Source organism: Corythoichthys intestinalis, chromosome 6 (assembly GCF_030265065.1).
Source record: "Corythoichthys intestinalis isolate RoL2023-P3 chromosome 6, ASM3026506v1, whole genome shotgun sequence".
Lineage (NCBI taxonomy): Eukaryota > Metazoa > Chordata > Actinopteri > Syngnathiformes > Syngnathidae > Corythoichthys > Corythoichthys intestinalis.
The window spans coordinates 38,068,008-38,082,855 of NC_080400.1; the positions used below are offsets into that span (position 1 = coordinate 38,068,008).

The 14,848-nt window shown below is 38.3% G+C and overlaps 1 protein-coding gene across 1 annotated transcript; it reads right to left on the bottom strand.

The window, feature by feature from the left end:
* Nucleotides 1-3,164: 3,164 nt before the first annotated feature.
* LOC130917072 (piggyBac transposable element-derived protein 2-like) lies at nt 3,165-12,572 on the bottom strand. Its single transcript, XM_057838156.1, has 5 exons — nt 12,503-12,572; nt 11,682-12,398; nt 10,664-11,575; nt 3,264-3,342; nt 3,165-3,210 (listed from the first exon to the last, which is right to left on the bottom strand). Exons 1-5 carry the CDS (start codon nt 12,570-12,572, stop codon nt 3,165-3,167), a joined length of 1,824 nt encoding a protein of 607 aa, XP_057694139.1.
* Nucleotides 12,573-14,848: the final 2,276 nt, after the last annotated feature.

The window sequence follows — 14,848 nt, forward strand, 5'->3', positions numbered from 1 at the left end:
CCGGGTGGCGCGAGTCTACCTCTGGAGGAAAATTCGAGAAAGCGGTCAGAACAGAACCATTACGCCAACTGAATGTTGCCCTGACTTGGTTTGGGTAAGTAAAGCTTTTGTTTCTAACCTTTTCAATATCATTTAATGTTTAAAATGAGAATTGTTGGAAGGAAGTCCACTCTTAGACTTCGTGTTGGCATGTTCGCCTGTGTGTGTCTGCCTGTGGGTTCATAGAGCAGTCGGTGTTGCCGTGAGCTACGTGTTATGCTAACATGTCTCCGCCGGCCGGTCCTGTCTGTTAGCTGTTTGCGTGATGCTTCTGAGTTAACTGGTTAGCTCAGTGTAACAAGCTGTAATGTCGGGTGAGAAGTGTGCGTGGACGCGGGGGTGCGGGTGTGTGTGTGTGTGTGTGTGTGGGGGGGGGGGGGGGGGGGGGGGGGCGTGCGTGTTTGGAGGGGAGGGGGGTCTCCGTGAAGTCATGCTAGTGCTGGGATGTAAACGTGTGTAACGTCAGTTATGTTACATTTATAAGTGCCTTTTCTCTGAATCCGTACACGTCCAAAAAGTTGTTAAAGTTAAAATTGGGATATCGTCTGACACGATATCTTTTGAAGTGCACCAAATGCGAAAAAAGTTATATGGGTGAGTAAATTGATGTGTTTTACTTAAAAAATAAGGTGTCAAATGATAAAAAAAAGTGATATGAGTGAGTTAAATGTTGTTTTACTTCAAAAATAAGGTGCCAAATGCAAAGGGAAAAAATACTTTTTCCAATTTAAGTGAGGATGTCACAAAAAGTGACGTATTCTTAATCATTTGGGAGTTACAAATTTGATATCCCACATGTGATTTTTTAAAATCTTTTTGTTAATATTTAGTGATGAAATGCAGCCATTTCCACCTGCTCGTAATCTAAAGAGGTCTCCAAGACTGTATTACAGAGTTTTGGTTTGTTCTCTGTGATTTTGTGCAGGCACTTCAATAAGCAAAGTGAACACACTATAATGTGTGTGTGATGTCTTACCATCTTAATTGAATTTGTGTTTTTATTTTAAATGCAGGATTCAGACTCTTCCGATGACTTTGTCCAAGTTCCTGTTGGGGTTCTGCAAGTCATACCGGAGGACATGCCTCTAACGCCATGCAGCAATGTGATCATCCTTGAAGGGAACCTTGTTATGAATGAGGTTCCCAACAATGTCGAAAGCAATTTGTCTTGTTTTTGCTTTAATTTTTGCACTGCATCTTGAATACCCCAAAACTATGAAAAACATTTTTGAGTTCTTTCAGAAGGTTTTGTTGAACATGGGACACCAAAAGCTAAGCCAAAACTGCAAACGTTAAAGAATGCACTTTTGGCCTAGGCCTAGTGTTTGCAGCTTGCAGCTCTAGGGCGTAGATGTTGTGGCAAGGAATATGTGTAATGGGAAACGATGTGTTCTGAATGTTAGTTTTTATTTATCAGTTTGTATTTTTATTTTTCCAGACTAAATGTTGCCAAGCCTTTTTGTTGCGAAGTCTGTTTGTTGCTGTGTTGTCATATTGTTTGGAAATACTGAAGTAATAAATAAATAAATAAATAAAACATGTTCATAATGCCATTTTGTGAATTCTTATTTTAAAGTTGGCAAAACTAGGTATGTTATAGATACGGCAATTTCGGTAGAAATTTTTCTGGACTTTGCTGTGTCAAGATGAAGATCTTAACCCCGCCCACATTGGTGTATGGACATTTCAGAGACCATATCTGGCCAGTTCCTGCTGATTTGGGGTCATTTCTGGGACATGTCATGGTCATATTAGGTCACTTCCTGTTGATTTGGGGACATTTGGGGGACATGTCCTGGTCCTATCAGGTCACTTCCTGTTGATTGGGGGGGCATGTCCCGGTAATATCAGGTCATGTGGGGACATTTGGGTGGCGTGTACTGGTCATATCAGGTCATTTGGGGGGCGTGACCTGGTCATTTTGGGATATTTAAGGGGCGTGTCCTATTGATATTTGGTAATTTCCTGTTGATTTGGGAACATTTGTTTTTTTGCCATTGAAAATGAATGGGCAGACAATTTGAGTACTGCCCACTTACTTTGGCATAGTATATTAAGTTATTGTTACTTATCTTTATTGAGTTCCTGTCAACTTTATTGAAGTGGATTACACTAAGATACCTCAAGTAAAGTAATACAAATTTCAAGTAAAGCCCACTTGTTTTGGCACAATATATTCAAGTTCATTTGACTCAAAGTAATTGAGTTGTAACAACTTGATATGAATTTAACTTTACTAAGATACATTAAGTTCTCACAACTTAGAAAAAAAAGTACCACTCACTTAAATTTGATAATTCCACACTACTTAACACAATAAGTTTGTTTACTTACTTTCCCCAAGGTAATCGGTTTCCTCAATTTATTTAAGTAAACTTAACTTGTTAGAATTTACAGTGTTGCCTCGCTTAATACAATTGAGAGAAAATGTCATATTACACCAATCTAATGACATTAAAAATGTGCGTACTGTACCACAAATTGGGGGGTATAATTAATTATAGTTCATCTTGAGTAGTAAGAATAAACAAATGTTCCACATATCCTGATTTACGTACCGTATTTCCCACATTATAAGGCATACCTAAAAGCCTTCAATTTTCTCAAAAGCCAACAATGCATCTTATAAGCTGATGTGCCATATATATGGATCAATATTGGTTTATCATGACATGACATCCCCTTTAGACCAGCTTCATCTAGTGGATGTATAACGCAACCTCAACCACTACTACTACTACGCCGCATTAATGTGGCACACCCTATGAATGAAAAGTTTTAAAACAGGCCATCCAATGAAGATGCATCTTATACTCTGATGCGCCTTATAGTGCAGAAAACACTGTACCTTACACTACATTAATGCATATCACTGGCAGAGAGCAGGTATTCTTACACATACTGTGCAGGAGATCTGGAATCTCTAGTCATTGTGATTTTGTAACACAATACCGCAAAATCTCTTTGCTCTTCACTTTTATGCTCAATAAATTGGCACAACATCTTACGACAGTCCAAAATTACGAGTATCTGCAATGCTTGCTGAGGTGTCGAGTAATAATAGAAATGGCTAGGGGAGATGGACTAAAGACTATCACTTCCATTTAAACTCCTAATGGTCTCCATTAAAAGTTTTTCCGCTTCTCCTTATCAAGCCGACAGTCAGCTTGACTGCGTGGGAGTCACAATGTCTGAATAGAATACTGCTCTCCATTCTCGCTTACTTCCTGGTCTGGCTATTACCCCACACTACCACCTGCCTTCTATTCCTGCTAATTGATGATGGTAAGGCCATCCTACCAGCTGGTATGTCAGACAAACATTGTTATTGAATTCCTAAACGAAAATAGTAAAAATTATAAGCTCAAACGGACAAGAGCGATATAATTTTGAAACTCCAAATCAGAAACACAATCACAATCAGAAAACACAATTACATTAAATTCCCAATATTTTGGAAGGTTTGAAGGAATTGGAAATAAAAGTGTTAGAGTTACAGTTGTTAGTTTATAATGCAAACAAATGTTTATCTAACTTCAACACTGCATTGAAAGCATGTGCTTTCCCCCCTATCTATCCAGGCCACTTTTCAAAGCAAAGAAATTATGTGACAGTGTGAGTGACAGCTGCAAGAAATTGCAAACATGGCTTTCCGGAGCAATGAAAGAAAGACTGTTTGTTGCTCCGTGAGCTTTTAAAAACCGCCTTTGTATGACTTGGCCTTGAAATCCTAGCCTAGATTAGAATGAAAATAATGGTTGCCCTGTGCTTAAATACCGCGAGGGAGGAGGAAAACTTGAAAACAAAAATGAAAAAGTTGAAAGGGATCAATTTTGTGCGCCTAATACCACATTTGTCTGCTCACTTTATTAAGAGACAAATCAAACTCTCGTTTTTTTTAACAGAACCCGACAACAGTCCAACAACATCTAAGTCCATTTTGTTCCCTGACACTATATTAAAACCAAATTATTCTAAATATTCATAGTCAATAATAGAAATACTATATGTTTTGCATCGTGTAACGTAAACTGCAGATATAGAGTCGCACAAGATAAATTACAATGATATTCAAGGTTAGGAAAATGGTCAGATGGCATATAAAGGACCTTTTCCCAGTCTACCAAGTCTTGCGTGAGATGAAGTATATTAGGCCATAGGACATTTCTGTGGTGACAGTTGCTGAATGGAGTTTCGGACAAAAGAGCACCCAAAGATAAGGAATGAGTGAGACAGCAGTTTCTTTTATCTGTTGACCTCATGAAAACACACACTGGCATTGAGGATGTGAAAGCCAGATCACTGTCTCAGGAGCACTGCACCATCACAGAATCTTTCTTCTTAAAAGGATACAATTCGGGAGTGAGATTGGAGTTAAAAAAGTATTAAAGACGAAAGCAGGCAAAAGAAAAATTTTCTTTCGTTGTCTTGAATAATATGGGAATTAAATATTGTGGCATAATAGGGTACTATGGGTCCTGGTTGATGTATATCCATTTTATCTGTCACTACAATTCACTGTGTTCAGAGACTAGAAAGACGTACTCGCTCATGTTCTAGCAATGCATTTCATTTGTGTGTTGTACGAGTATATTAATTCAATAAGGTCAAAGTTATGTACCAGATTTAAAAAAAAAAAAAAAAAACATATATTTTATGCTTGATGAAGGCATATATGAACAAAAGAAATCATCTGCATACATCAATTTTCACAGCTATTGTGAAAACAGCAATCAAATGGCTAGGTTCACAACAATAACCCATACTGAACATCTGTAATATACGATTTTCCTTGCCAATAACTATACATTTGAAGAGTAGTATAAAATGCTGTCATTATTTTTTTTCTGATGTGAATAGTAAATTTCATCATTTTCTTCATTTGTGTCCCTTACACTCCTCTCCCATGTCAGCTGAGGTGCAAATAATTGTTTTTTTTGTCATGGAATATTATCCTATTTAAAATGGCATGACACATTAAACATTTTTATTAGGATCACTCATCCCGAACTGCTGTTTTTTTTATTTTTTTTATTTTTTATTATTATCATTATTATTTTTCTTGTTGCAAATATATTTAATCCATTTTAAAGGGAGTACTTTTTTTTTTTAATTGTTAATTTTCATTCTATTTTTGTCTCCTACCAACCGACCAACCAACATTACATCTCTCTTAGTTATATGCTTGAATAATTTCCCCCCATTCACCAATAACATTAAGTTGTAAACCTTTCAAACCGATCCATGTCTTCCGTGGTAGGTTTTCTGAGTGATCAGGCAGCAAGTCTTTGCAGTGGTTGGACAATGGGGGGAATAGGGTAAGGTAGGTAGGTAGGCCGGTAGGTTGTTAGGTAGGTCAGTTGGTAGAAAGGTAGGTAGGTGAGTAGGTGGGTAGGCGGGTCAGGTAGGTAGGTAGGTAGGTAGGTAGGTAGGTAGGTCGGTCGGTCGGTCGGTCGGTCGGTCGGTCGGTAGGTAATCGTTTAATTGAGTTAACATTTCATGGCTCAAGCCTCTTTAATATTTGCCACCATAAGCGGAGTTTAAGGAGGGGCTGAAAACTGTTACATTACATTGCATGTAAATGGCTTCCTTTTATATGATATTAAAATTAAGAATTTTCGGTAAAATATTGTCTATAAAAGTTGTAAAGCAATAAAACAAACAACAGAAATGAATGAAATGGACAAAAAAAAAGATATTTTTATAATGGCTCAAAATTATTTTTTGAACAGATCACGTGACTAGCACTTTAGACGGTCATTTGCTTTGCTTAGCCAAAACCAACCGAGGGGACCAAAGAGGCAAGATGGATAAACTTTTTTTTTTTTTCAAACCTAAGCTTTCAAAAGCAACAACAACCACTGAGCAAGAACCCAGGATTGAAAATGTGGACCATGAAACTCTAGAGACCACCATGAAAATGGTGAGCGGAGTTTCAATTTGAAAGACGCTAACCGATGTCTTGCCAATGTAGATACCCCCGTCAAAAATTGTGTCCCCTGGCTGCATCCACACCCACATTAATTATAAATTATGTCCACTTAAACAATTAATTGAAGCCAGAAAAGAACCACAGTTATATAATTTGAGCATCAACATTTTTTAAACTGGGGAAACTCAAAACAGGACTTGAATTACAGTTATAACAGTTATAGGTCATTCTACGAGTAAAACAGTGAAACATTGACATTTTTTACGTTCAGTACGTATGTTACGTTATATGACAGAAAAAAAAAGTTTTTTTTTGTTTGTTTTTTGTTTTTTTTGATGGATTAGCCATTTTTTAAAACCTCGTAGATAACTGCATCACTAAAACATGGAAATCAAGCAAATCAGTGCAGTGCAGTGGCTCCGCCCAGGGGATACAATTTTTGACTGGGGTAACTACATTTGCACGACACTGGCGGGCGTACCATATTCAATGGATGACAATCTTGGCGAAAAGTATAGCCTAAGCAGCCTGATTTAGAATGCCTCTCAAGAATGATTGGAAACAAAAAAAAAAACGCCCATTTTCAACTTATTTTTATAAATATTCTTGTAAGTTAATTTTATTGCTGACACTGCATTTCGGGGTTATCAACATGTTGTGCCCCTCTTGCCCCAAAAGTCTAACTCCGCCTATGTTTGCCACCAAGTAAGTTTACATCTTACTTTGTCATATTTGTATGAGGGCTGGTTAATATAATTAAGTGAATTTCAGCTCTGATGATGGAATTATATTGTACATGTATTTCCCCAATTTTCCCTTCTTCTTTTTTTTTGCGGATCTAACTAAAATGAAAGCTTCAAGCACTTCAACATGGGTACAACATTATTAACTACATGTTCTGTCCTCTTCCCACACAATATCCAATGTGTCTGAATACTGCATGTGTTTCAACCTTTGTTTTTCTATTGGCAATTTCCCTTTGTGCATCTTTGCCAGTGAATGTGTCCTTGCCACTAGCCAATGTAAGACATGCTTTTGAACATACTGTACGTGGTGGTGTCTATGATTCTAGCCTCCAATCCTCTTTCTGCTGTCCTAGCCTCAAACTGTCTGAGCAAAAATACCCACACCACAACTGCTCAGAGACCTAATTTCCACAGACTGCATTCTTCCCAGGAGAGATGCATGTGTGTTTGTGTGTGTTTAGGTGTGTTTGGAGAGCAGGCAGAATAGGTTGCTGTCTCATCAGGTTTTTCTGGCAACTTGCGTCAGAAAAAAATAAAAAGATAAGAATGACAGCATATGTATTACGTTGACAACTGAGGGTACATAATATATGCACAAATTCATATTTAAGAGAACAAGAGAACCATAAAGATTTGAAATTCAAGCAATAATGCAAACGACTTCTAAAAAAGTTCTCAGATGGAGACCTAAGGGGCAGCAAATTACACTGTCCAGTAGCTGTCATCATTGTAACCAATTGAGTTAAAAATATTAGACCCGAGCAAATTGTGATATTAAGTGACTAACACCGCACCACGTACATCGCAAAACAACGTTCAGTGTCCAAAATATTATGTAAATGTCTTTTTGCGAAATACTTCATAATGATTTATTTTCTTTGTCAATTTTTGTTACAGAAGATACCATGTGATGTCACAGATCAAGGTCTCGCGGATGTGTGATTCTTCTTTGAAGCAAGTCACAACCATAGACAATAGTTACTAGACGGCTCATTGAATTGGGCATGCCATTTGTAACTCCAGTCATTGTAATCTCCCTTTAATTTTGAACATGATTTGATTTTTCACATGGTTGTGATATACGTCAAGATCTATGGCTGTAGCTATCTTACTATATTCATCCATTTTGAACACCATTTAGCCTTTGTCAGGGTCGTGGAGTGCTGTAGCCTACCCCAGGTGAATTCAGGCAAAAGGTCGAAACCCTAAAGTGGTTGCCAGTCAGTCGAGCGAAAAGACCATTCGCACACACAATCACACCGCCATTGAGTGGGAATCACACTGAAGGATAGGATAGGATAGGATGGGATGGGATGGGATGGGATGGGATGGGATGGGATGGGATAGGATAGAAGCAAATGTACAATGGCAATCAAGGACTTGAGCATGCAATAATTCCTTGAAATTGTTTGCAGTAGCATATACCGTATTTTTCGGACTATAAGTCGCAGTTTTTTTCATAGTTTGGCTGGGGGTGCGACTTATACTCAGGAGCGACTTATGTGTGAAATTATTAACACATTATGATATCATTTCACATGCTATTTTGGTGTTTTGGAGTGACACTGAAAGTTTGGTAAACTTGTTAGCATGTTCTTTATGCTATAGTTATCTGAATAACTTAATAGCTATGGTCACGTTCGCGTTCTGCCTTTGGCAATGTGTGTTCAATTGTAGTATTGACTTTTTTTATTGAAATGCATGCTTTTAGTTTGTGGCGCTTTCACGCCCACGTGGGGGCACACTTGCAGTTGTTTACGTGAAGAAGAGCGCTCACACGCCAGAAGAAGACCAACAGCTCTGTAGCTCTGACTGAGTGGGTGAGTTAGCGAGAGAGAAACACGGCTGCGAACCTAGGTTCATTGTTTATGCTTGTAAAATATCTCTACAGTGTGTATCTGTGTATATCATCTTTTCTGTTGTTGTTGTTGTGTGTTTTCCACCCGCGGTCAGACACTTAGAGCCAGTTGTGTGGTTGTTTGAACGATGTGCTAATGCTAGCGAACGCATGCTAACCGTTTCTGTCATGTCATTGCTGTAAAAGCACCTAATTATCATTTATTTATGTTGATGCGAACCTGTTTGGTATCGAGGTTGAAATTGATTCAGCAAATTATACGGACGTCCAGCATCGTCAATTGGGAGTTTAGCCCGCTGAATAGCCAGGACCAGGACCGAGCCGTAGCGTCCTAGTGAGGACAGTATATTTGCATTTCGTTTTTCAGCACTGTACACTGTACACTTATTCAGCATGATGTTCTCTACTGTATTTTTATATTAAATTGCCTTTCAAGATGACATGTCTGTTCTATGTATTGGATTTTATCAAGTAAATTTCCCACAAAAATGCGACTTATACTCCAGTGCGACTTGTATATGTTTTTTTTCTCATCATTGGGCATTTTATGGCTGGTGCGACTTATCCTCAGGTGCGACTTGTAGTCCGAAAAATACAGGAAAAGAATTAGTGAAACATATTTTTCATTAATGTGTAAACAGAAACAATATGCTTTTCCAATATTAGATTAAATCGCAATATGCTTCAACCCTCAATACAGGAGTCCCCGGGTTATAAACAAGTTCCGTTCCGACGCTGGTGACGTAACCCAAATTTCAGCGTAAATTGGAATTAACCTTTTAGGTACACCTAAATACCCCTCAATACTCAAAATAACTATCCAAAAACATGTATTATACATCATTGCACCGTCCTGGCCAAGCCAAGAAATCGGAGCTAAGTCCTAGCTAGACAGCAAGCTAAGCTCCAAAATGACAATGACTATGAAAAAAAAAAAAAACACTCTGGCATTGTAGAGTCGAAATTACGTCAATCAGGTGCGTCGTAACCCATGGACTACTTTTACCCAGCTCTAATAAATACATTAAGTTTTTTATTATGATATCTCAAATATTTTGTATTTGTAAGAATTGTGTATCATATATTTTCATTGGTTCGGTTCATAGTGGTTATTGGTTCATTCATATTGTTTTTTTGGGGCCATGAACAGGAATAGTACTGAATACTCCTTGTTCACCTGAAGGAAAGTGATGTCACTGAGGGTTCTGTATCAGATGCGAATTTTGATTCATCATTTATTTGGAGAGACATGGAAAAATCAATTTCACAACCGCTAAGAGAAGCAGCTGATAGGTTAGCCAGTCATCCAAGGCAATTACCCCAGTCATCAAGGCAGTTAAAATTAATGCAATCGATAACTTACCCTTTCCTGTTTGGAAAACCCCTCCTAACACCATTTGATTGGCAACCCATTCTTTTCCGTAAAAGCAAAGGCAAAAGGCAATTGTGAAAGAGAAAAGCATAGACAATTAAAAGTGAAATAGAAAAGGCAAAAAAAAAAAAAAAAATTGCGATTGTTTTTTCTGTTTGTGTTTTTCAATGACAAAATGTAAAAGTCATTGACAAAAATTGTCGTTTTTTTTCGTTTGTGTTTTTAACCCTGGAGAACCCAAGGACCCTTTTCTTCTTTGGAAAATTATGAATTATACATTAAATGACTGCTATAAGTTAACTGAACACCAAAATATATGTTTTTTTTTTCAATTTTAACCCTTTATTCCCTAATTTAGGATTAGGGCGAAATTTAACCCTTTGGGATTTAGGGGTATCATTTCGAAAAATCAGAATACCAAAAACTGTCAGTAAACTATTCAGAATTTAAGAAAATAATCAATCAATTACACAGCTACATTGAACAATATAACTTTTTTGTTTTATTTGTTGCATTTTAGAACTGGATTTTGAATGTACAAACACGGTTTGGCCAATGGAAACAAGAACACATGGACAAAATCACTGCTGGAAATAAAAAAAACACCATTGGTCTTTCTTATCCAAAAATCTGTCAGAACTCACACTAGACATTGTGATAGTCTTTGAAACAATTTCTTTTTTTGTTAACGCAGAGAGGTACTGCACATTTTTCACAGTGCATTTCAGTCTTGAGGTCCTTGCACACAGCACAACGACGGCGATTTTCCTCCTTGACAGGCCAATGGCCGATTTGGTCAAAACGGACATCTGCACTCTGATAAACTCGAACAAATCTTGGTGGTGGCGGGGATGAGGGGGAGGAGGAGCGAGGAGTTGATGGCCTACCCCGCTTTCTTGGTGTTCCAACTTCAGCCAAACCTTGAGCAACCAAACCCTGAAACTTGCGAAGCTTGAGAACTTTAGATCCAGTGATTCCCTGTGCCTCACAATCACGCTGGTAAAGGAGCCATGCATTGATCACCGCAACAGACATGAAGTGCCAGAAAATTATCATATACCAGCGACGGGTCCTGATGGGAAATTTACAGCGTGCAAGATGCGCATCCAGCATGTCAACACCTCCCATGGAAGCGTTGTACTCTTTGATGATGTTCGGTTGATCTATGTAGGTGTACTCTTTTTTGGACTTGTCCCAGCGCCTAGCTTTTCTCAAAGGTTCTGGTCCAGCATATGTTGACATCAAACTGACTGCTTTCGTGTCTTGCCATTTCAAACAAACTGTGTTGGTGTTGGACTCCAGTTGATAATCGTAGGAGCCACGGCCTTTCTTGGACAGGTCTTTGTCAGGTATCAGGTTCCACTTGGACATACGGTTTTCCCTCACAGTTCCTGTGTAGTAGATTCCCTTTGCTAATAATTTTTCAATGAGGGGCATGGAAGCAAAGAAATTGTCAGCAAAAATCAGGAAATTTACTTTATCTGCAAGCGATTCGCATAACTTCACTACAATGTCTCCACCAACTCCCAGCTGACTCTTTTTTGGCCCTTTTTGTCCATTGCCACCACCTTTTCCTTGATATATGTCAAAGTCGTGCAGGAGGCCAGTGACACAACAGCGTGCCCACACTTTGAATCCCCAGGGATGTGGCTTTCCTTATGCCACCAAATTTACCTTTTTACGGCACCATCATCTCATCAATGGATTGTTTTTGTCGAGGCGCAATTGTCAGACATTGTCTCCGAAAAGAATCCAAAAATGGTCTCAGTTTCCAAAGTCGATCCATTTTTACTTCTTCATTGGCCATTTCATTGTCTACAAAGTGGATGACAGAGAGTAGCTGGTTGAATCGGTTGCGACTCATTATGTCTGCCACAGGCCCATAACGGACTTCACTTTCCCAGTACTGACGTACTCCAGACATTTGAACTAATCCCATCCTGAGGTACATTCCAAGAACTTGTTCTATCTCCTTTACTGAAGTGTTTACACAGTTCCTGTGTTTTTGAACACTGTGCTGATTGGTATGTTCTACAATATTTTCCAACATATCAAGGGAAACAAAGCGGCGAAAGTAAACCAGCGGTGTGTCTGTTGTGGCATCCTGGTATGATTCAACTTGTTGTCCTTGAAAACTCACGTCAGGTAACTCAAAGACTTTCTTTCGCCACCTGTAAGTTTTTGTGGCACAATTAGGGTCTAACTGTGGGCTTGCAGTCTCTGTAATTTGCAGATCTTCATCACTGGACGAGTCATTGGGCAAGTCACTGTCTTGGGCAGAAGATTCACCACCCTCACTTTCATGTGGTTGAAACGATTCATCAGAATAACTATCGCTGTCCGATTCTGCACCAAAGTCACTATCATCAGCTTCAAGTTGTTCCAATACTTGTATTACAGTGTACTTTCTCTGTTGCCTTCCCTGTCCTAAAGAGCAACTGGCCATACTCCCTAAAAAGATATAGGTATTTATCAGTCCCTGTACCTTTAACTTAGTAAAATATATTACACAAATGAACTAATTTCAAGTCTTTAGCCAAATACAAGACTGTCACCATTCTCTGTGACAAAGTCACCAGAACCAATGTGGCTGACATTTTTTACCCCATACACCCGAAGTGTCATTTTTGACCCATTGTTTTTTGGACTAGCTCAGAGTTGCTAATTTATCAAAATATATATATAAAACATACTCCTAGGCATTCTGCAACATGATATGAAATAGATTAACAAAAAAAAAAATAAATAAAATAATTTACCATCTGATGGTTTGCTGAGAAGATGGTTTTGTTTGGATTGATTTCCAGCTCAACAAAACAGCATGTTGCCAGCCATCTTGTCACCACCACTGTGGCTCATGTAAGTGCAATATTCATCCACTAGATGGCCCCGTGCAGGGGTCAGAAGTGGCACTCTGGAATTGAGAAGTTAAATTTGTAAAAAAAAAAAAAAAAATTTGAGTAGCAGAATTTATAGGGGCGAAATTTGACCCCGTGGGTTCTCCAGGGTTGAAAAAAGCAAAAGTCAATGATAAAAAAAAAAAAAAAAAAAAAAAAAAAAAAAATTCATCAGTCTTTTTTCCATTCATGATTTTCAGTGACAAAAAGTAGAAGTAAATGACAGAATATACCTTTATATTTAATTTATCTATTCATTCATTCATTAATTTCTCATCATATTAAATAATTAACTTATTTATTATTTTATTTTTTTATTTATTTTGGCACTCCATAGATTCCATATATAATGGATAGACTGACAGGAAAAACACAAAAAACTTCAGGGCCCATATCCAAAAAGGTGTAGTTAGTCTGACATCCAAAAGAACAAGCAGCATTCTTATGACCTGATTAGATCTGGATTGAAGCTTGAATTTGTAAAATTGCATTATAGAGGTGGCAGTTTGAGGTATAATTGAACACAGATTAGGTCTTGGGCAGGTTAATAATACACAGAAACATCTAAGATTCTTAATGCTAGCTAATATCCACAAAACATAATGAGATTGGTCAATATCTCCATACATGAGGGTTCAATTCAAGGCTCCAGCATTTGTAAGTGTAGTTTTAATATTCTCCCAGTGCCTGCCAGGTTTCCTCCGGTACTCTAGTTTCCTCCTAGATTGCAAAAAACATGCATAGTCAGCTGATTGGACACACAAAATCCAAAAAGGTTGTTTGTCCAGTTCTGGAAGTACCCTTCTCCTTACCTGGTACACCAGACTCACCGCTGTTCCAGCTTTAGAGTCTGGCGACCGTTCGGCAGATCAAATTCCCAGGGCGGAGCAAGCCACAGCAAACAGACAGCGGAGTGGACCAATCAGCGACGGGCGGACGTGCCGTTGATAAAGCGACAAAAAACCTCTACCGCGAGGGAATAAACATACAAGGAGAACGAAGCACGGAGACGTTTATTCAACATAGCTAGCACGAGACAGACTGTTGGTTTTAGTGACTCGATGTGTTTTTGGTTATTTAAAACTGAATTTACCGCAGATCAGAACATATTCTCGGCTCTCCCGTTCGCCATCTGTGTTGTTGTGGAGACGACTTCCAATGCGCAAGAGTGACGTTGCACGTTAAGAACACGTCACACAAATAAACAAATCTGATTGCACGGATTATTTCGTTCTGGCTCGAGAGGCCAATAAAGAGATGGATCCCAGACTCTTCCCACAGTGTTTGAAAAATACAGGGAGAATAGTCTGGCGGTGCCAGGCAACCCTCCTCCTACCCATATTTAGCTGAGGTAACCTCCAGTACCCATGCGACCCTCGTGCGGATAAGTGGTACGGAACATGAATAAACAAATTTATATTTCCATACACAACTAAAAGAATAATACATTAGAAATAACAACAAGTCATAAGTCAAATCGTAAGTAACGATGACATAAGGCATCTACTCTACACCACTGCTTGCAGCAAGTGACTCAAAATGTTCCAACAGATGCTATCCCCAGAAATGGTGAAGAAAGGAAGGAGAAAAAAAACAAAACAAAACACACACACTAAATCAGATCCAGAACCATAACATCAGAGAGTGTACTCAATTTTTTTTTTTTTTACACAACCGAACTTTATTTATAAAGCACTTTGAAAACAACACCAGTTGCATAGAAAGTGCTGTACAGTGAACATATTTAATTAAAATTGAGAAAACAACAAAAAACAACAGTATAGTACAACACATAAATGAGCACGAAAAGAGCTAAGTCTCATCACGCTAAGACTAGAATGCCCAGTAGAGGCCGATTCAGTCAAAGGCAAATGACATGAGACTAAAGAATAAAAATAGGTTTCAAGACGAGATTTAAAGGGATCCACTGATAGAAAGACTTGTAGTTCTTAAAAGATAAATGTTAGTACAAGTTATTATAATTTGATATTGTAACCCCTCTTG